The sequence below is a fragment of the Dipodomys spectabilis genome, unplaced genomic scaffold, assembly GCF_019054845.1.
Source record: "Dipodomys spectabilis isolate Male_0828 unplaced genomic scaffold, ASM1905484v1 ptg000006l, whole genome shotgun sequence".
NCBI classification, from domain to species: domain Eukaryota; kingdom Metazoa; phylum Chordata; class Mammalia; order Rodentia; family Heteromyidae; genus Dipodomys; species Dipodomys spectabilis.
The window spans coordinates 21584728-21607217 of NW_024870683.1; the positions used below are offsets into that span (position 1 = coordinate 21584728).

At 46.3% G+C, this 22490-nt stretch overlaps 1 protein-coding gene across 1 annotated transcript; it reads left to right on the plus strand.

Annotated features, from left to right (window-relative positions):
- Positions 1-4771: 4771 nt before the first annotated feature.
- On the plus strand, positions 4772-22393 carry Bspry (B-box and SPRY domain containing). Its single transcript, XM_042697654.1, has 6 exons — positions 4772-4985; positions 9431-9529; positions 11945-12175; positions 14379-14404; positions 17237-17361; positions 20948-22393. The coding sequence occupies exons 1-6, from the start codon at positions 4791-4793 to the stop codon at positions 21472-21474; spliced, it is 1203 nt and encodes a 400-aa protein (XP_042553588.1). The 5' UTR covers positions 4772-4790; the 3' UTR covers positions 21475-22393.
- Positions 22394-22490: the final 97 nt, after the last annotated feature.

The following is a 22490-nucleotide window of genomic DNA, read 5'->3' on the forward strand; positions in this document are numbered from 1 at the left end:
TCATGATACTAATCTTCAATTAACCATCAAAAAAACTGGAAGGGGTGCTTGAGTGAAAAAGTTAAGAAACAGTGCCAGGCTCTGAGTTCAAGCTCCACTACTGACACCAAAAAGAGAGACAGACAGACAGACAGAGAGGGGAATTTTCTCTTATCATACATTTGAATCTTTTTATAGCTCTTATCACAAGTGATGTTATGTGTTATATTACATATCCATCTCTTTCATTTGTCCCTGGTAGTAAATTTGTTCTACTTGACGGTTGAATCTCCGTGTCTTAAGGCCAGATACATAGGTGGGTGCCCAATAAATTTGTTGAATCACTGGAACATAACAAAGAGGTCTATTCTTCTCCATCTCCAGCTCAGGCTGTCCTGCTTATACCAGCCTTGAAGTTCATATACAGCCCTCTCCACACCCCTCCAAGGCTCCAGAAGTCTGGCAGAACTCAATGCGTCTTTGAAGCTTTTTTGACCATGATCTCCAGTAAGAAACATATCAGGGGGCCAGGAACAGGTGATTCATGCCTGTAATCCTTGCTGTTCTATGGTAGTGTTGTATGGTAGATCCAATTCTTAGAACAGAGAAGTCACCACTTAAAAGGCTGAATTTGGAGTCTTTACTGGAGTGCTAGCAGGTGGAGGGGGGACTCTTGTCACAAAGCTCTACCTGAATACAACTAACACATGGCTTATACACCCAAAAACCATACAAGGTGCGTGGAATTAATCTTAATAAAGTAGAAAGCAAATCAGATGTAAACACAATCAAAGTAAATAAAAACAAGTGAACATTCAAAATCTAACAAAAGTGTTAAATATAAACCAAAACAAATCAAATGTGGTCACAATCAAGGGAAATCAAGAACCAATCATCTAAGGAGGGTAAGACTTTTCTGGAACCCACCAACTTAAAACACATCTGCAAATCAATGAATATCCTCTACCATCAAGGCCCAATGCCAAGACCTAGTCACTTTACTTCATCCGGAGGCTGAGACCAGAGGATTGTGGTTCAAAGCCAGCCCCAACAGGAAAGTCTGCGAGACTCTTATCTCCACTAAACTACCAAAAGAAAAAAAAGCCAGAAGTGGAGGAGCTGTGGCTCAAGTGGTAGAGCACTAGCCTTGAGCACAAAAACTCAGGGATAGCTCCCAGGCCCAGAGTTCAAGCCTTAGGACCAGCCAAAAAAAAAAAAAACACAAAACATATTCAATCCATTTTAGTCCTCAGTGCCTATTATATCCATGCATGTATACAATATACACACACTCAGACATATATTCAAAAGACCAAATTAGAATACAGTTAGGTAGTCTAGTTGGCTTTTAGATTCTAGAATTGGGCAATATCTTATTCTGTGAAATACGTGGCTGAGCAGAGGAGGGCAGAAAAGGACTGAAATAAGCAGAAATCAGGTCGTCTCAAATTTCTTTCCTCTGGCACAAAGCAGAGAAGCTTTCCTGATTTGAATCTGACCTGTTCGGTAATAATCTCTCTCTCTTCAATTTCCTATTTCAGACAATAATATGTCTCCTCTCCTCCCCTCATTCTGAAAGATAGAGTAAGACAAATTTGTGATAACTTAAATTTTGTCATGCAGAAATTTAGCATGACCATCTATGACTCCATTTGGTCTGGTCTAGTCTGAGTTCTACTGCAGGGGCTTAGTCCAGAATAGCACTGCCCATAAATATTACATATATATATATATATATATATATATATATATACACACACACACATATATACCATAATCACATTCCCTCCCTTCTTCCCTCCCTCTCTCCCTCTCTGCCTCCCCCTCCCCTCCTCCTCCTCCTTCTTCTTCCTCTTCCCTTCTCCCCTCCCTCTCCCTCTCCCCCTCCCTCCCTCCTCTCTCCTTCCCCCCCTCTTTTCCTTACTTGATATCCTTACTTTATTAATAAGGGACTGTTACTGCTTAGGGCATTGTTTAGTTCAGAAAGCTCATTTACATCCTAGTCACGAAGTGGCTGCTAGAAATGCAGATTCATCACTCCACCTTAGACCTAGTGAATGATAATCTTACTAAGAAATCTTACACACACACACACACACACACACACACACACACACACACACACACATACATACGCACGCACACACCTCTTAAGCCAAATCAAGTTTGGTAGTCACAGTCTCTAGGGGTTAATAAGTGCCCTTGGCCATGTGGGCACAGCATCCTGCAGTGCTGGCTACACTTTTCAGACAGAGACCCGTTGTCTGGTACCAGTTCCGCCCATCCTATGAGCCAGAGAACAGACACAGCCACCTTCCTAAACAAAATTCACTTCCATCTTCGCTCTTTATATTGACTAGTCCCTGTCCTGGAAGCATGACTGGTGATCTTACTGCAGCTTTCTGGACCTTCCTGGATGTTGCTGGACCTTTCTGGACCTGAGAGCCACTAACTGCTTCCTGGGCCAGCCCAATGGCCCAGTTTTCCCCAAGTGCCACATGGCATATCTTTCTCTCCCTGCCCCCTTTATCTCCAAAATAACAACAGCAATTCTCACCAGTCTTTAATTACCATGGCCCACTTCTATCCTCATGTCAGGGGAGTGTGGACACTGTTATGAGGTCATGACCCTACTCCCATCCTGGGATGCACTGGTCATTTCTCTAGAGGGCAGGACCACTGCACCTGATACTCCAAAGAATGTTCCACAGCTTGCATTCTGAAACTTGTAACATGTTTATTTACAGATCCTCATAGGTATAACCAAACAGGTATTATTCCATAGTATCCATGAACACCCAGGCTAAGTACTTCACAGACAACAAGATCACAGGTAATTCTGGAAGCAGCCCTCTTCACTGTCCCTGATTAGGGCATTAGCTAGCTACTATTATTATCGCCGTTATAGACATGAGGCAAGAGACAGGTCAGCAGGACAAGTAACTTGACCAAGGTCCCATAGCTGCATGTGGTATAGCTGGAATGGAGCCAGTGACCTATATTCATTCTCTGTTCTCTCTCTAGTCACATGGTGTAATGTTTGTATTTTGAGGGTGACTGTGTCCATACTGGAAGATAACTCCACTAAAGTCTCAGTGGTTCCAGGGCTGTTAGCACTCTTACCCCTTGGGGATTGAAGCCTAGAGTTTTATCTACCTCTGTGTAGTGGTGGCTTAGAGGGCTCTCGGGGTAGAAGTGTTTAAGCACCTACCAGTCTCAGGATGTAGGGTTCCTGTTGTAGATTTTGCTTCTACCTGCATCTAATTGTGATGAACTTAAAACTCTCCACCACCAGGAACTGGGCACTTCTACCTTTGGCCAGGCTGTCTGATCAGCTCTCTGCCAAGACCTCCTAAGGCCAAGTATGGGTTTGGGGAGCAGTGTCTCCCTCTTATGCTCAGACTGGACAGGATTCCTGCCAGGGAGCCCCTTCAGACTCAGACTGGTATTTCAGATGTGGGGATGGGGATGGGAGGGGGGGAGCTGAAACAACTCAGATACATACTGGAAGCTGATCATAAAGGAGTGGGTGATCTGTTTATATGCATATTCTTTAAAATAAATATATATTACCTTTTCTTAATGCAAACTAAAAAAGAAAAGCCCAAAATAATCAAATTTAAAACTTTTGGAAGCAAATACCATAGTTGGTGAAAAATCAACCTTTTTGCTGGGCTCAATATGTAATTTAAAAAATAATTCATCATATTGAGTGTCCATGGCGCACATCTGTAATCCTAGTTAATCAGGAGGCTGATATTTGAGGATCTTGGTTCAAAGCCAGCTCCTGCAGGAAAATCCATGAGACTTTAATCTCTAATTAATTATTAAAAATCTGGAAATGGCCCTATGGGTCAAAGTGATATAGCACCAGCCTTGAGCACAAAAGCTCAGGGAAAGTGCCCAGGCCCTGATTTCAAGCCCCAGGACTGGCACAAAAGGGGGAGAGAAAGAAAGGGAGAGGGGGGAGAAAGAGAGAGAGTGTTCATCATCATAGTAACCTTAAGTCTAACCGCCTGAGTTTCTGTCTCATTGCCACCCACCACTAACTGCAATCCTGTTATAAAAATAGGAATCATAATAGTATTCCCCACCTACTACCAGATGCTTACTTAACCAGTGCAGCCATGGTATGCCAGATGAGGCTTTGTGATTTTTATTCCTCATCCACATTTTATAGCCAAGGACACCAATCCTCTAAGAGAGATCTTCTAAGAGCTGAACAGCCTAACACTAGACCCTCTTTTTGAGCCCCTGGTCTGAAGCTTCCTCTCAAAGGGCTGCACTTGTACCTGTGGCTCAGGCCTGTAATCCTAGCTGCTCAGGAGACTGAGATCTGAGGATCATGGTTCCAAGTTAGTCAGGGCAGAAAAGTCTGTGAGACTCTTATTTCCAATTAACCAGCAAAGAGCCAGAGGTGGAGGTATAGCTCAAGTTGGTAGAGAGTCAACCATAAGCAAAAGAAGCTAAGTAAGAGTGCCCCGGCCCTGAGTTCAACCCTCAATATGTGCATGAAAACAAAGCTTAGCAAAAACTTGACAATTAAAAAGTGCATAATAAAGTTTCCTATGGCCGCGTCCGTATTTGATGGCCTATGTTCATTTAAAATCGCACGGGACGCTAATTGAGCCGAGAAGTTGGAGGGACGTGGGTGAGACGCAGTGGAAGGCATGGCTAGTGTGGAGGAGGCTCTGGCGCGCACCGGCGGGGCCCAGGGGCGGGCCCGGCCTGGGGGCGGGGCCAGAAAAGACCACGCCCATCCGCACCTGCGACAGGTGGAGCGCCCTGCGAGCGGCTCGCAGCGCTCGGCCATGGCCGCGGAGAGCGTGGGGCTCGAACCTGAGCCGGGGTCCGAGCCGGATCCGCTGTGCTCCGAGCACGGCCGGCCTCTGAGCTGGTTCTGCGGCTCCGACCGGCGGCCCGTGTGCGACGCCTGCACGGGGCCGGGCGGCCGCTGCCGGGGACACCGCCTCTGCCGGACGGAGGAGCGCGCGGAGGAGCTGCGGGTGAGCCGGGGTGACCCGGGGATCGGGGAGGGGGGAGGAGTGAGCGGATGGAGGAGTGAGCGGGGGGGGGGGGGGGGGGGAATGAGTGGAGGGGGGGATGGGCTGGGGGGCGGTGGCCCGGGCCGAGGGGACGCGCCAGGCCCGACCCGCAGTGACCAGGAAACCTGGGCCCTGCTCCTCTGTTGAACCAGAAGGTTAAAGGTGTGGCCAATGGGAGTCTGATCGCCCCGAGTTCGAATCCCATGCCCTCGAATCGTGTAACATCCAGAGCCTCCGTGACTGAATGTGGTGGGCAGCCTTACCAGCACATTTATTACAGCCGATCTAGGAAAAGATAAATCCCTTGCCTTAGAAGCCACTACCCTTACTTGCCATGGGATTTCCTGGTGGGGTGATCTAGTTCTCTTCTTGGATTGGCCTTGATTGTACTTGAAGCTGGTTTCACCTGGGTAAACGCAGCCGGTTGGCAGGAGGTGAGGACGTTCTGTCTCAACCTAAGCTTTCAGCTCACTTCCACTTTGAGCTTGGCTCTAGGCAATTCACCCTCCCCTCCTTGGAGCCTCTGAGACTGGACAACCTGGTCACCCTGGTGCTCCTCTCTCCTTCCACCCAAGCTGCAGTCTCTGAGGGGTTCCTAGCAATTTGATTAAATAGCATAATATTTCCAGCCCTACGGTAGACTTCAGCCTGACTGTGCATCGGTTGCAGGGAACTTCACCTCCTTAGATAGAACTGTGGGGGGTGGGGGAGTAGAGGAGGAAGCTACAAGGTGCACAAGGTGCTGGATCCAGGAGATGACACACAGGAGGCTCCTGGTTGGTTCTATCTGTCCAACAATAGTGATGCTAAAACTAATCTTGGATAAGGTGATACAATCAGCTGGCCTAATGGTTAGAACTTTGCAAATTCCAAAGCACTTAAATACCTGTCATCTTATCCCAAGCAGACCAAGCCATTGAGGAGTTTTTTTTAAAAACGAGATGAGGAATCTGAGGCCCAGAGCAAGGCCGGAATTCCTCCTCCCAGGTTGCTAGTATGCAGGGGCTGAAGGGTTGGGGGGTGGGGGGGATTCATTGGTTAGGCCAGAGGAAACCACTCCTTTGCTTCAGTGGTTATGATGGAGGAAGTGACACTAATAGAAACCCTTACAAAAAGTGACCGTCTGGGCCTGAGGGTGGAGCCTGGCCAGGTGAAGCCTGGCCACAGTGGTAGGCCTGGTGCTTGTTTTGGAGTGTACTCTGCCCCTGGTTCCTTCTCTGGACCACATCTGCTTTACCTAAAGGGAGGTGAGTTTTGCTCTTGCTGTTCTTGTGATTTAGAATAAATGGTTTTTCTTTTCTTTTTTTGACATGCTAGGCAAGTACTCTACCACTGAGATGTACCCCTAACCCTAGAATAGGTAAAGTCTTTCATACCATCTTTCCCTTATCCCTGTTGTCAGCAAAGAAATTGTACCCCACGGCAAAATTGTTATGAACTAGGGGAAAATAGTGCCAGTTCAGTTGATCTCATATATTGTGGAGAGATGATTCCTACCCTGTAGCTTTTTGGAAGCTAGGCTCAAGTTAGGGAATCTGCCTAGGTGCCTATCAATGGATAATTGGATAAGAGAAATGTGGTATATGTACACAATGGAGTATTAGTCAACCTTAAAGAAGAGCAAAATTATGTCATCTACAGGAAAATGGATGAAACTGAGATCATGTTAAGTGAAGTATGCCAGACTCAGATAAATATTGCATAGTTTTTCTCATATGTATACTATAGAAGCAAACAAACCATGACATGAAATTAGGAAGGAAGCTGGACTCTGGTAGCTCATGCCTGTAATCCTAGCTTCTCAGAAGGCTGAGATCTGAGGATCGAGGTTTGAAGCCAGCTGTGCCAGACAAATCCTCAAGACTCTATCTCCAATTAACAAGCCAGACCAGAGGCATGGCTCAAGTGATAGAGCTCCAGCTAGAAGCAAAAAGGTGAGCAAGAGTCTAAAGCCCTGAGTTTAAACTCCAGACAAGCACAAAAAGAAAATAGAATAGAGATTATTAGAGAGAGGAAAGAGATATAGGAAGGGATAAGGAAGAATAAGGGGCGATATTGGAAAGTCAGACACAATTAAAGTACGTTATATGCATGTATAAAAAAAAAATCACAACGGTTGGGCACGGTGACTTACACCTATAATCCTAGCAACTTAGAAGGCCGAGCTCTGAGGCTCATGGTTCAAAGTCAGCCCGGGCAGGAAAGTCTGTGAGACACATCTCCAATTAAGTACCACAAAAATGTGAGAAATGAAGTAGAGAAGCTGGGACCTAGCCATATTTCCTGGGGTGAGCCACTTATCCATGAGCTACACTCCCTTATCTAGAACTCTCCCTGCCCCCATGGCTGATGTTAGTAGCTCTGGGAGCTGTAGACTGCTGACCCTCTTATGGTCAAGACAGTGGATATTTGTTCATTCATTCAACAAATACTTATTTAGGACCCTTTGTGTTCAGGAACTCCCTTTTAAGTACTAGAATATAGAGAACAGGTGAAGTTATGATGCTTGTGCTTCAATACAGAGGAGACAGTACATACATACCTACCAGATAGATAGATATATATAGTGTGTGTATATATATATATATATATATATATATATATATATATATGGTACTAGGAAGAAAACTAAAGCAGAGTAAAGGCAGGAATGTGTTGGTGGGAGGCCTCTCTAAAGAGGCAACATCTACCCGGGTGCCGGTGGCTCATGCCTGTAATCCTAGCTACTCAGGAGGCTGAGATCTAAGGATCACAGTTCAAAGCCAGCCTGGGCAGGAAAGTCCATGAAACTCTTGTCTCCGATAAACCACCAGAAAACTGTTAAGTGGCGCTGTAGCTCAAGTGGTAGAGCGCTCGCTTTGAGCTGAAGAGCTGAGGGATAGCACTCAGGCCCAGAGTTCAAGCCCCACGACCAACAAAAAAAAAAAAAAGAGGCAACATCTAGATGGAATGAAGGAGCAAGACACGCAGGGAGAGTAGAAGGAAAGGCAAAGCAGGTACAAAGGCCAGGATAAGTTCAATGTCTTTAAGGAACAGAAAGGAGGTCAGTGTGGAGTGTAGTAGGAGGTGACACTAAAGACATGGCTGAGTCATGTCAGCTAGGGCCTGTTTGCTTAGGTAAGATGCTTGATCTCACCGTGAGTGAATCAGAAAGGCGTTTGAAGGCTTGGAGCAGCACACAGCCTGCTCTGATTTCCTTAAGAAAAAGAAAGTGGCTGTGGTTAATAGGAGGTGGGTGGTGAGAATGAAAGCTCAATTTGGAGGAGTTTCTAACAGGATTTCTTTAAGAGGCAATGGCCAGTTGAACAGAACAACAGAAGTAGAAGTGCCAGGAAAGAGATAGACACTTTGGACATGGGGCTGATAGGGCTCACTAGCCATTTAAATATGGAGTTAGAGAAAATTCTGGATTTTTTTGTCTGGGTGACAAGTTGGTGGCTGTGAGAATACCTTCAGCAAGAGCACTTTAGAAGCCATGTTCTGTACAGGACATGAGCAGGTGCAGAGGGGCAGGGGCCCTGCATAAGGAGGGTTTAGAGCATATGCAGGAAGTGATCATAATGACAGGTCATGAGCCTTGGGGATAAAGAAGAAAATGAGGCTGCAGGAGGGGATGAGGGACAGTGAAAGGGAGATGAGTGCATTTGTGGCCTCACCTGAGCTGTTAAAATGCAGCATTGGTGAGCTAACAGGATAAGATAATGGTGGACAAGATGTGTGATTCTTGATATGAAGGACTGGAAAGTGGTATTTTGTGTGTATGTATACACCAGTTCTGGGGCTTGAACTCAGACCCTAGCACTTGTCCCTTAGCTTTTTACTCAAGGATGGCTCTCTACCACTTGAGCCACAGCTCTACTTCTGGAGGTAAGAGTCTCAGGGAGGGATGGTAGGGGAAAAACAAAGGAGGGGGTAACAATGCTCAATAGGAAATGTACTTATTACTTTACTCATGTAACTGTAACCCCTCTGTACATTATCTTTACAACAAAAAAATATATTAAGCCGGGCGCAAAGTCCGTGAGACTCTTATCTCCCATAAACCAGTAGAAAACCGGAAATGGTGCTGTGGCTCAAGTGGTAGAGTGCTCGGCTTGAGCTGAAGAGCGCAGGGACAGTGCCCAAGCCCAGGGTTCAAGCCCAAGACCAACAAAAAAACAAAAACAAATATTAAAAAAAAGAGTCTCAGGGACTTTCCTATTCAGAGTGGCTTTGAGCTGCCGTCCTCAGATCTCAGCCTCCTTAATAGCCTAGTTGGTGTTTTTGTTTTTTAATAACAATGAGGTCTGGGATATGACCAAGGGAATGAGGTAGCTGAGGGGAGGTGCAAAGGGGGAAAAATTACCGGAATAACAGAACAGCTTGAATTGTGGATGGAGACACCATGAGCATTGTTTATGTTACAGAACAAGATTGTGGACCAATGTGAGAGACTGCAGTTACAGAGTGCCGGCATCAGCAAGTATGTGGCTGAGGTCCTGCCAGGGAAGAACCAGAGAGCAGTGGTAATTCCTCCCTTTCCTGTCTGTGCTGTATTCTCTCCCAGGATAAAGCTCTGGCCCAAAGACTTGGACAATCTGGGGATCCTTTCCCAACTCATAGACTCACTCAGATTTCTCTAAAGGTGACTAGAATCAGAAACTGGAAAACTGCAAGAAATTGCTGGAAGCATAGCTCAGGAATAGAGTGCTTGACTTACAAGTGCAAGGCCAGTTCAAGGACAACTGTTCTACATTTATTTCTGTGTCAGTTTGCTCAGTGATCTCTTTCTCACTATCATCATCATATTTTACTTCATTGTCTTCTTTCACTGCCTATAACCTCAGTACAATGTTGACTACAGTAGCTGATCGTGACTTTAAGGGAAAAACTTCAAAACATTTTCCTTTATTCAATTTTTGTTGTTGTTGTTATGCTGGTACCAGGGCTTGAATTCGGGGCCTGGTTCCTTAGTTGTTTTTTTTTTTTTGCTCAAGGCTGGCATTCTACCACTTGAGCCACACCTCTACTTCAGGCTTTTTGGTGGTTAATTGGAGGTAAGAGTCACAGGGAATTTCCTGCCCAGGCTGGCTTCAAACTGTGCTTTTTAGACTTCACCTGCCTGTGTAGCTAGGATTACAGGCGTGGTCCACTGGCATTCAGCTCCCATTTATTTATTTAACAAATTCTCACTGAGCATCTAATGTGTGCCAGGCCCTGAACATGTGCTTTGCAGTGAACAAAACATGAAAATTCTGCTTTTCCTGAGGTCTATATTCTTGTTACGGGGAGGGGGGGAGAGACAATAAAAAAATAACATAATATGATAGACTACAGGCATGGCTTAAGTGAGAGTACATAGCAAGTACAAGGCCCTGAGTTCAAACCCTAGTCACAGCAAATAAAATAGAAAATAAAAACATGTGCTTTGTAAGAAGGTGGTGGTGTGGAGAAGTGTAAAACAGAAGATGGAATAACACGTATTGAGGACAGAGCTTGCAACTAACTACACTGCACTGTACAGAGCAGGTCTTTGGGGAAAGGGCCTCAGGGACAGGGATGACTACCCTGTGCTCTGACAGAAAGGAGGAAGCTCTACCTGGATAGTGAGAGTACAGGTGTAGTACAGGTGTGGAGGCATTGTACATCAGATGCCACTGGGGAGGACTGGTACCAATATGGGAATAATAGTGAGCTGAGAGGAAAATGGTTGTAGCTTCCAGACAAGGATTCTTGTTTCAGCTTTGCCACTGATTTACTCTCTTTCCCTCCCTCCCTCCCTCCCTCCTTCCCTCCCTCCCTTTCTCCCTCCCTTTCTCCCTCCTTCTCCCCCTCTGTGTGTGTGTGTGTGTGTGTGTGTGTGTGTGTGTGTGTGTGTGTCTGTACCCAGGGTCCCACAGTTGTTTAAGCAGGCAGTACTGCCACTTGAGCCATGCCTCCAGCCCTTTTTTGCTTTTGTTTATTCTTCAGATAGAGTCTCACTTTGCCTTATTGGGCCTGGATTGCAATCCTCCTGCTCATGCCTAGTTGGCACAAAGGTACACTACCACATCTGGCTCTCCAAGGTATTTTTTACTATATCAGAAAAAAGTCCCATTCATTGATTCAGTGAATACTGGGAATACTTACTAAGTGCCAGACACTCATTAACCTCATTGACTGAAGCTTCAGCTCTTCTCTATGGCAGATGAAAATTCCATTAATGGCTGAGTACAGGGGCTCACATTTATAATCCTAGCCTCTCAAAAGCCTGAGATCTGAGAACTGAACTTAGAAGCCAGTCCAGGGAGACGAATCCAAGTCTCTTATTTCCAATTAACCAGCAAAAAGCCAGTGGAGGTATAGCTCAAGTGGTAGAGCACCAGCCTTGAGTGAAAAAGTAAAAAAAGAGCATGAGGCTCTGAATTCAAGCCCCAGTATGGTGTATACACACACACACACACACACACACACACTCACACACACAGAAAGAGAGAAAGAGAGAGATTTTATTAATGAACCAGTTGGAACGGAACAGCTTTAGGAAGAATATTTTTGTCCTCCGATATCATGAAATATCAACTGGAAATTACAGTTGTTAGGGTTCCATCTGATGGGGATAACTTTAGGTCCTTCACCATGTCTGATATTTCTTCTCATCATGGTCTCTTGGCTTTGGTATTTGTGCCTGTGAAAATACCAAGGAATTGATGTCTAAGCCCTGCTTAGCAATTCCATTCTGTAGTCATGGCCTCATGAGATATGAGCCAAATGTCTCGATCTCAAATTTGTTTACCCTAAACCACATTTAGGGAGTCTTAAGTCTGGGATGTCAAAGTAAGTAGCTTAAGTTTTATTGTTCCCATTCTTATGCCATGGCAGACATTACCAATCAATCCCAGCACTCATTCTCAGTGGACTCAAACCCTACTAATCCTGACTCTCATTTTATCCCCTGTTAGAGTAGGGCCAGCGCAGCACGGGAACTGGTTATCCAGCGGTTGAGTCTGGTGCGGAGTCTGTGTGAAAGTGAGGAGCAGCGGTTACTGGAACAGGTGCATGGTGAAGAGGAGCGGACTCACCAGAGCATCCTGACCCAGAGAGTACACTGGGCTGAGGCACTGCAGAAGCTTGACACCATCCGCACCAGTCTGGTAGGCTTGCTCACCCATCTGGATGACATCCAGCTGATTGTAAGTCTGAAAACCCTGAGGTGGTTTCTTGCTAGGGGATGAATGGCAAACAGAATTCTGTGTCTGGACAGACTTCCGCTTCTAAAGCTCCTTCCAGGCCCATCTGGGCACTGCCTTTAAAACTCAGAACCCTAGTAAGTCAGGTTGGCTAGAACACCCTCATTCTTGATATCACTCTTGTTATCAGGTTCCTCATTTTCCCTCCCTCCCTCAGGGTGATGTCTGATACCCCAGCCTGTCTTCAGCAAGAATCTTGTTAGGTCAGTTTAACTGGAATCCCACTTACCTTTAATGTTCCTTCTGGAATTTTCCATCTACTGACCTAACCTACCTTGGTGATAAATTCCCTCTTGCCTAGGCTGTATGCAGAGCTGAACCTAGTTTTTCTCCCTCCTTGTAAGGCCCTGCAGCAGAAGTCCCTATTCTTATCTTCCTTATTGTGCTTTAGCAAATATTGAATGATTTAACATGAGGCAGAAGAATAAAATTACATGAATCTTTTGGCATCCAATGACAATATTCTTTCAACACTGAAGAATACTGAGTGCCTGTCACGTGCTAAGCATTATGCTGTGGGGGGCAGGGATGAGAGTTACGAGATACAGTTCTCAGCTGTGCCCAGCCCTTAAACTGACAGAACATGGAAGGATAGGTGCTTTGGTGAAGGACATCATGCTGTACTTGAACCTCACAGTCCAGGCAGAGGGTGGTCAGGGAAGGCTTCCTGGATGAAGTGGTAAGAAGAGTGCCTGTCTTCAAGGAACTGAGGAGGTAGAGAATTCAGAATTACTACATACTTAAGCAAAGGCTCCACTATGACAATACGGAGATTCTTCTTATAATCTTACATATAATTTTATGCCGGGCACTGGTGGCTCGTGTCTGTAATCCTAGTTACTCAGGAAGCTGAGATCTGAGGATCACAGTTTGAAGCCAGCTTGGGCAGACAAATCTGAGAGACTTATCTCCAATTAACTACTAAAACTTCAGGAGTGGGATGGGAATGGGAGGGGAAAATTAGGAGAGAGCAAGGGAAGGGGTAAGATTGTCCAAAAACAAGTGTACTCTTTTCTTTGTTTTGTTTTGTTTTTTTTTCTTCTGTCAGTTGTAGGGCTTGAACTCAGGACCTTGGTACTATCCCTGAGCTTTTTAGCTCAAGGCTAGTACTCTACCACTTTGAGCTACAGTGCTGCCTCTGGTTTTCTGGTGGTTAGTTGAAGATAAGAATCTCATGGGTTGGGTACCGATTGCTTATGCCTGTAATCCTAACTACTCAGGAGGCTGAGATCTGAGGATCGTTGTTTGAAGCTAGCCTAGACAGGAAATTCTGTGAGACTCTTACCTCCAGTTAACCACCAGAAAACTGAAAGTGGAGCTGTGGCTCAAAGTGGTAGACCCCTACCTAGCCTGGAGTGAAAGAGCTCAAATATAGCACCCAGGCTCTGAGTTCAGGCCTCACGACCAACAAAAAAAATGGACTTTCCTGCTTGGGCTGGCTTCGAACCGCAATCCTCAGATCTCAGCCTCTTGAGTAGCTAGGAGTATAGGTGTGAGCCACCAGGGCCTAGTAAGAAATGTATTCTTGACCTGACTTAGGTGACTATAACCCCTCTGTAGATCATCTTTATAATAACAATTAAAAAAAACACCTCCAGGAGTGGAGCTGTGGTTCAAGTGGTAAAACACCACCATTGAGTGGAAAAAGCCAAGTGACAGCATGAGATTCTGAGTTCAAACCCCAGTACTAGCAACAGAAGGGGTGGGAGGGTAGGGAAGTCATGCAATTTTATTCTTTCACGGTTATCCACAAATTAGCATGGTTAATATTGGTCCATAGGCAAAGGGTTTTGGAGCAGTATAGCCAACTGCAGTTTTGAGAAGACAATGTGACATCTGTCATGCAGAGGAAAGGGATTGTGGCAAACTGAATGGCCTGCCTGGCTTTTCAAGTAGGGCAGTGTCACAGCTGCCCTAGATCAGGCCTTCAGCCATCAGCTTCCAGAATGTAGCACATTTTGTCCTAGACACTGGGACAGTCACAGCAGAAGAAAGTCACAGCTATACAGGAGCAGACAGTCTTCCTGGGGGTTGTGGGATGGCCCTAAAGTGGAGAGGAAGAACCCCAGGATGTTGGGGGCATTCATTGTGACCACCTGCTGGGGTTCTGCTGCCAGCCTGACTTTGTTTTTGCTTTTTCTTGCAGCAGAAAGAACAGGAGATTTTCGAGAGGTGAGTGTGGCCCTGTGATTTGCTTGGACCATCCCAGAGACCCTCAGACCTCCTCTAGTCAGTTGCATTCAGGGCCACAGGGCTAAGTGACTACCCGAAAGCCTAGCTTGATGGACAGGGAACTTCCTATTGCAGGCTTGGACCCACTTGATGCCTGGAATAGTGGTATCTAAGGTGCTTTCCACCACATTATAAAGTTCTAGTTCCTTTTTATAATTAGTGAGCAAGCTATGAAGAGTTTTTTGTTTGTTTTTGCCAGTGATGGGGCTTGAACTCAAGGCCTAGTGCTTTACCACTCAGAGCCACAAGCTCTACTTCCTTTTTTCTTTTTTGGTGGTTAATTGGAGATAAGAGTTTCATGGACTTTTCTGCCCGAGCTGGCTTTGAACTGTGATCCTTAGATCTCAGCTTCCTGTGTAGCTAGGATTACAGGTGTGAGCCACTGGGCCCCGGCTCTCATCTTTTGTGTGTGTGCTGATACTGAGGCTTGAACTCAGGGCCTAGCCACTTTCCCTTAGCTTTTTGGCTCAAGGTTGGTGCTCTACCACTTGAGCCGCAGTCCCACTTTTTGCTTTCTGGTAGTTCATTGGAGATAAGAGTCTCACAGACTTTCCATGCCCAGGCTGGCTCCATATCTTGATCCTCAGATCTGACTGAGCCTCCTAAGTGGCTAGGGTTGCAGGCATGAGCCACCGGAGCTCAGACATCCTCATCATCTTTGAGCACTTTCTAGCTTTCTGGCACAAAAAGCTGTCTCAATTTCATTTTTTTTTTCAGAGATCTTAGTTAACTTTAGTGGGGAAAGGAATTTAGAAGCCAGCCCTGGGTATTAAATGTAGTGGGCCCAGGTGTTTCCCTGTTGATTCTCCTGTCCATATTTGGTCCCAGTTTGTCCTAGGAAGATAGCTTGGCCCTGCTGGCCCTGGCTCCTCCTTCCTTCCCTGCCTGTTGTCTGGAGCTTTGAGAAGGTGCCAACACACCCTTTCTTGTCCTCACCACAAAGAGCCTTTGTTAGCAATGCCCTCCCAGAGCATTTCTAAGACTCTATTCATCTCAGTTCTCTCTGCTGGGATAGTCAGGGACAGCCTTGCAAAGAGCTTGTGTGCACCAGGGGAAGAAGGCATCCTCTGGTCACTGCTGAGTGACCTCAAGCCACCTTCGGGGTTAGAAGTGGTAAGTTCTTTCTGGGGAGCCATGTCAGAGGGCTGCAAAACTCTGTGATAAATCCTGACTTCATCCTGAGACTTCAGAAGTCTGAAAACTCAGAGTGGATTTCTCAAATCCCTTTGAGATTTCATTTTAGGTCAAGGAAAAATGTACATTGAATGGTGCCTAGGCTCCATTCTGAGTTTGCTCTATTTTTGCAAGGAGGGAAGACTTGAATCCAGCTCCCTTTTTTGGCTGAGCATCTTTCTCTGAATCTCTGTTCCCTCATGTCAGTTTGAATAATGGTCTACCTCCTGGTAATTCTGGAAGAGTTTTGAATCTGCATAGAAAACAGTAAGCCTATGGGCTGGGAATGTGGCTTAGTAATAGAGTGCTTGCCTAGCATGCACGAAACTCTATGTTTGATTCCTCAGCACCACATAAACAGAAAAGGCCAGAAGTGGTGCTATGGCTCAAATGGTAGAGTCCATCCTTGAACAAAAAGCAGCTCAGGAACAGTGCCTAGGCCCCGAGTTCAAGCCCCAGTACTGGCAAAAAAAAAAAAAAAAAAGATAGGGAGGGAAAGAGGGAAGGATGGGAAGGATTGGGAAAGGAGGAAAATAGCCAGGTGCCAGTGACTCATGCCTGTAATCCTAGCTATGCAGGAGGCTGAGATCTGAGGATCGCCATTCAAAGCCAGCCAGAGCAGGAAACTGTGAGACTCTTATCCCCAATAAACCACTCAGAAAACCAGAAGTGGTGCTGTGGCTCAAGTGGTAGAGTGCTCATCTTGAACTGAAGAGCTGAGGGACAGCATCCAGGCCCAGATTTCAAGCCCCAGGACCCACAAAAAAAGAAAAGAAAAGAGTAAGCCCAGAGCTCAGAATCTGAGTGAATGTCACACTCCACCTAAGTGTGTTATGTTCTCAAATTCTCTCTGGATGATTGATGGTCCTTTTTTGTGTGGCTTTATTATTATTACTAGTAGTAGTACCAGTGTTGGAACTCAGGCCTTGTGTCAGCTCAGCTTATTTGCTGAGCTGGCCCTCTACCACTTGAGCCATACCCTCAGCCTGGCTTTTTTACTAGTTATTTTTGGAGATGTAGTTGTGTGGACTTTTCTGCCCTGGCCAGTTTCAAACTGCGACCCTTCTGAACTCAGCCTCCTGAGTAGCTAGGATTACAGGGGTGAGCCACCAGTACCCGGCTGAGGCTTACATTTTAAGAGCAGAGGCATGGCTATAACTTACGATCAAAGCAAAGCAAAGATTACTGTTGCGGGGGTGGGGTTTTCTGGATAGAATGTTGGCATGGCAACACTATCACCTAGGAATTCCAGCAGCCCATGTCTGAGCCCTAGCTCTGCTGCCAGCTTATTGAGGAACAGCTTTGTAGTCACTTGCTCCCCTAGCCCCCAGAGCACGTTGCTTCCAGTTTTTCAAACTGGCCCTGAGTAGGCACCTGCTGTACACTTATTTGCTCTGCTGGAATGCAACTTCTTGGGGTGGTGGAAGAAATGCCCACCTCCTTTTCTGGTTCTAGTCCTCTTTAGCAGCCCCTGGGTGGGGCTTGCTTGTCAGTTGAAGGCCCTATACTAGGATTTTACTTCTGTCCTCTTACCCCATGTTGTTCCAGATTCATTTTCCAGAGCCTTCCTGAATCTCTTAATCTCTTTTCTTGCTTAAGGACTGAGGAAGCAGAGGGCATTTTGGATCCCCAGGAGTCAGAAAAGTTGAACTTTAATGAAAAATGTACTCGGAGTCCACTACTGACCCAGCTCTGGGCAACAGCCGTGCTTGGGTCCCTCTCAGGTGAGAAGCTGCCAGAGCCCCAGCCCAGCTGGAGTGACCCCACTTCTGTCTGTCTGTCTGCCTGCCGGCCTGTTTGTCAGGCTTTGCTAATTGGTTACCTTCACACCAAGACTTCTGGGATGGTAGGTAGGTAGCGGGTGGTGCTGGTGGCAGGCTGCTCAGTGGGGTCAAGGCGGTAGATGGGGCTGAGCAGCTAGGCCAGGTTCCTCCCATTTCCACACCAGCATACTTTGTGCTGGGTCTAAGATGAATCTTATTACTAGAAATCACATCCTCTTTTATCTCCTGCTTTTTCTGCTGCTGCCTGTTATGACTTATTGAAATTCTATATTTCTAATAATCTAATAATTTTAACTACTCAGGAGGCTGAGATCTAAGGATTGCTGTTCAAAGCTATCCTGATCAGGAAAGTCTGTGAGACTGTTAGGTCCAGTTAACTAGCTGGAAGTGGATCTGTGGCTCACATGGTAGAGTGCTAGCCTTGAGCCAAAGAAGCTCAAGGACAGCAACCAGATCCTGAATCAAGCCCCAGAACCAGTACACACACACATAAAAGTGAAAAAAAAAATTTTAAAGGTTGGGCTGGGCACTGGTGGTTCATGCCTGTAATGCTAGCTACTCAGGAGGTGAAGATCAGAGCCAGCCTAGGCAGGAAAGTCTGTAATATTCTTTTTTTTTTTTTGGTCGTGAGGCCTGAACTCTGGGCCTGGGCGCTGTCCCTCAGCTCTTCAGCTCAAGGCTAGCACTCTACCACTTGAGCCTCAGCCCCACTTCCAGCTTTTTCTGCTTATGTGGTGCTGAGGAGTCGAACCCAGGGCCTCGTGCATGCAAGGCAAGCACTCTACCACTAAGCCACCTTCCCAGCCCTGTAATATTCTTATCTCCAATTAACTACCCCCAAACCAGAAGTGGAACTGTGACTCAAAAGTGGTAGAGCTCTAGCCTTGAGCAGAAAAGCTCAGGGTCAGTGCCCAGGCCCTGAGTTCAAGCCCCAGGACTGACAAACAACAACAACAACAAAAATCTGGATGCAGTAGCTTATGCCTGTAATCCCAACTATATAGGAGGTGGAGATTAGGAGAACAGTGGTTTGAGACCAGCCTGGGCAAAACTTAATAGTGGATCTGGGTGCCAATGGCTCATACCTGTAGTCCTAGCTATTCAGGAGACTGAGATAGGAGAAGATGGTGGTTTGAAGCCAGCCTGGGGAAAAAGTTTGAGAGACTATCTCCAATTAACCAAGAAAAAAGAGACTTTGCCTCTAATCAACTGGAGATACAGCTCAAGCAGTAGAGAAGTAGTAGAGAGCCAGCAGTGAGCAAGAAAGCCAAGCAAGAGGATGAAGTCTTAACTTCAAGAAAAAAAATTAATAATGGGCTGGAGGCATGGCTCAGTGGAAGTACCTGCCTAGCATACACAGGAAGGAAAAAAAGATTCCATCTGAACTAATAGCTGGGCATGCTGGTCACCCAGCTATGCAGGAGGCATAAGTAGGAAAATCATAGTCCAGATTGTTCTGAGCAAAAACTCAAAACCCATCCCTAAAATAACTAAAGCAAAAAGAGATCGGGGCGTGGCTCAACTGGTAGAGCACCTGCCTCGCAAGCACAAGATCCCTAGTTCAACCCAATGGTACATGAGGTACATGGTACATGAGGGCATCTAGGCCAGGTATAAAGCTGCCTAGATCCACTTCACTTATTCAGTTAACTGAGGCAGCTAGTGGGCGTGACCACACTGCACGCTGAGCCTCATGGGTCAATGTTATATAGCCTGAGGGTTCTCAGAGCAGATGTGGCTAGGCTGGATGAAGGTGTCATGTTACTAGGCTCGTCTGTACAGTTTGAGGAAGGGATAAGGTTTAGCTTGAATCTAAATGCTCCCTACATACTGGCCTTAAAATTGTAGTGCAGCTGCATCTTGTCTAGACTAGATTCCAGTATCTGATGGTGCCTGATTTCCTAGCAGTCCTTTTAGTTATCTGTTCAAAACCGTGTATCTCATGTTTCCTAGCTTCAAGGCCTCTCTCTCCAGGTCTGGAAGCCATAGATAGGACTAGCATACAAACAGGATGGCTTGGCTAGATATGGAAACATTTATCCTGCAACCAACTGTGTATGGAAGCTGGCCTTACTTTCTTCTCTGCTCCTCCCCTTCTCTTCTTCCTTCCTCTTCTTTTTTTTTTTTTTTGTGGTACTGGGGTTTGAACTCAAGGCCTCATGCTTGTTAGACAGGCATTCTACCACATGAGCTTTAGTTATTTTTAAATCTCTCTCTATTTCGTTGTTGTTTTGTGTTTTTTTTTTTTTTTTTGTCAATCATGGGGCTTGAACAGAAAAAGCTGAACAGAAAAAGCTGAAAGTGGCACTGTGGCTCAATTGGTAAAGTGATGCCAAGGCCCTGAGTTCAAGGACCCCAGGATAAGGGGGGGGGGGGCGCTGGTGGCTCACGCCTGTAATCCTAGCTACTCAGGAGGCTGAGATCTGAGGATCGCGGTTCTAAGCCAGCCCGGGCAGGAGAGACCGTGAGACTCCTATCTCCAATAAACCACCAGAAAACCGGAAGTGGCGCTGTAGCTCAAGTGGTAGAGGGCTTGCCTTGAGCTGAAGAGCTGAGGGACAGCGCCCAGGCCCAGAGTTCAAGCCCCACGACCGACAAAAAAAAAAGGGGGGGGGGAGGGAGAGAAAGAGAAAGAGAGAGGTGATATTCAGAGGGGTTACTGTTTTATAAGTTAGGCAATGAGAATGGTTTCTTTTTGGATAGTGTCACCCCTTCCTTTGCTTTCTCCCAGATTTTCCCTCTTTATCTTTTTGAATAGAGTCTTATGTTTTTTATGTCTAGGCTGGCCTGAAGCACAGTCCTTCTATTTATACTACCCATGTAGCTGGAATCATAGGCATATACCACCATAGCAGCCTTTTTTTTTTTTTGGCTGGTCATGGGGCTTGAACTCTGGGCCTGGGCGTTGTCCCTCAGCTCTTCAGCTCAAGGCTAGCACTCTATCACTTGAGCCACAGTGCCACCTCTGGTTTTCTGAGCAGTTTGTTAGTGATAAAAATCTCACAGACTTTCCTGACCAGGCTGGCTTCGAACTACAATCCTCAGATCTCAGCCTCCTGAGTAGCTAGGATTACAGGTATGGTGCCCAGCTAGCTTTTATTGGTTGAGAATGGGGGGGTCCCATGAACTTTTTGCTTGGGTCATTCCTGAGCCACAATCCTCCCCATCTCAGCCTTCTAAACAGCCACTGTGCCTGGCTCCTAGGCCTTGTTTCTATCAGAGTTTACAGATAAAAATCCTGGAGTAATAGAAACTACCATTTTTGTTACTTGTGCTTATTAAGAACTTATTTTATGCTAGAATTTTACATATATTTCACCTGATTCTCATAAACATTCTCTGATAAGTCCAATTGGGTCCTTACTTTACTGATGGGAAAACTGAGGCTCAAAGAGAATAAATGGCTCATGTGAGAACTGAGGTCTTACTTCAGTGGTGGGCAAGGAAGCCCCTTCCTACCTAGTGGTACCAGATTAGGTCTTTAGATGCGAGCATGTGGACAACTCATGGGAATTTTTTCTGGCAGGCATGGAGGATGTGCGTATCAATGAGAAGACTGTCAGCCCCTTATTACAACTGTCAGACGACCGAAGGACCCTGACCTTCAGTGCCAAGAAGCCTAAGGTCTGTGTGGATGGCCCAGAGCGCTTTGACCACTGGCCCAACGCCCTGGCAGCCACTTCTTTCCAGGAGGGGCTCCATGCCTGGGTGGTAAACGTCCAGAACAGTTGTGCCTATAAAGTGGGCGTGGCCTCGGGTCAGCTGCCCCGCAAGGGTTCTGGCAATGACTGCCGCCTGGGCCACAATGAGTTCTCATGGGTTTTCTCACGCTACGACCAAGAGTTCCGTTTCTTGCACAATGGGCAGCATGAGCCCCTGGGGCTGCTGCAGTGCCCAGCCCAGTTGGGTGTGCTGCTGGACCTCCAAGCAGGAGAACTGCTCTTCTATGAGCCGGCATCAGGGACCGTGTTATTCACCTTCCATACGTCCTTCCCCGCACCCCTCTTCCCAGTCTTCGCTGTGGCCGACCAGACCATCTCCATCATCCACTGACCTCTGATCACAGGGGGCCCAGCTTCACTTCCGCACCATCTTGGAAGATGAAATCACATTTCTCCCTGGAGTCCTTTTTCCCAGTTGATGTATAGGGGGGCTTCTTAAGGGAAATGGCCCCTGCTTAGTGGGCAGCTGTAGGAGCAGTGGGAATCTGTCTTGGATCTGGCACACCCTTTAAATGTTGGGTGTCTGCAGGGAGTGGATGTCTCAGCATCAGTGTCTCCAACCCACCATATGTGTGCCCTTGCGAGGGCCTCTTGTTCAACAGACTAGGTCTAGCTTCCAGCATATAGAGTGCCTGATGCAAAATGAGTGTGTAGTAATTATTTGGTGAGTGGATGGATGTGTGGATGGATGGACAGGTAACCGGATGAGGTATTTCCTGGAGAACCCCCAAGCTTTGGGTGGTGGAAGTAATTTTCTACAAAGAAACCTGTGGCCAAAGCTTCTTTATTTTCCCCATCCTGTGCCTCTCCATCTTCTTCATGACATGGCCCATACAGAAGATATTTTTCTAGTGACAGAAGAGCAGCCTGAGAGTGCTGTATTCCCCCACCCCTGGGCCCAGCCATGGAAACTGCCACCAGCCTGCCTGTGATAATGGAGTAAAATTCCCTGTAACTATGGCTGATGGGTGTCCCACCTAAGGGTCTTCTTCCTTAAAGCAGAGCCTGGGCTGAGCGCTTCAAGACTGAGATTGCTGAGGAGGAAAGAGGGCTGGCCCTAAGGACATGAATGTTATTAAAGGTTTTCAAAGACTAAAAGATGTCTCCCTTGATCTCTGTGGGTGATTGCTTACATACTACATGCCCTAGTCTTCTGTACCCTTAGGCCTGTACTGAGGTGATGTCACTAGGGCCCAAGGGAAAATACTTCACTTGTGTTCTCCACATGGATTTCAGCCAGGAATAATGATCATCAATTTTTTTATATTTTTTTATTTATTTTTTGGTTCATGGGGCTTGAACTCTGGGCCTGGGCACTCACTGTTCCTGAGCTCTTCAGCTCAAGGC

Coding starts and splice junctions, on each gene's coding strand:
- Bspry (XM_042697654.1), top strand. CDS start 4,791: ATGGCCGCGGAGAGCGTGGGGCTCGAACCTGAGCCGGGGTCCGAGCCG. Junction 4,986..9,430: donor AGCGCGCGGAGGAGCTGCGG/GTGAGCCGGGGT, acceptor TTTATGTTACAG/AACAAGATTGTGGACCAATG. Junction 9,530..11,944: donor GGAAGAACCAGAGAGCAGTG/GTAATTCCTCCC, acceptor ATCCCCTGTTAG/AGTAGGGCCAGCGCAGCACG.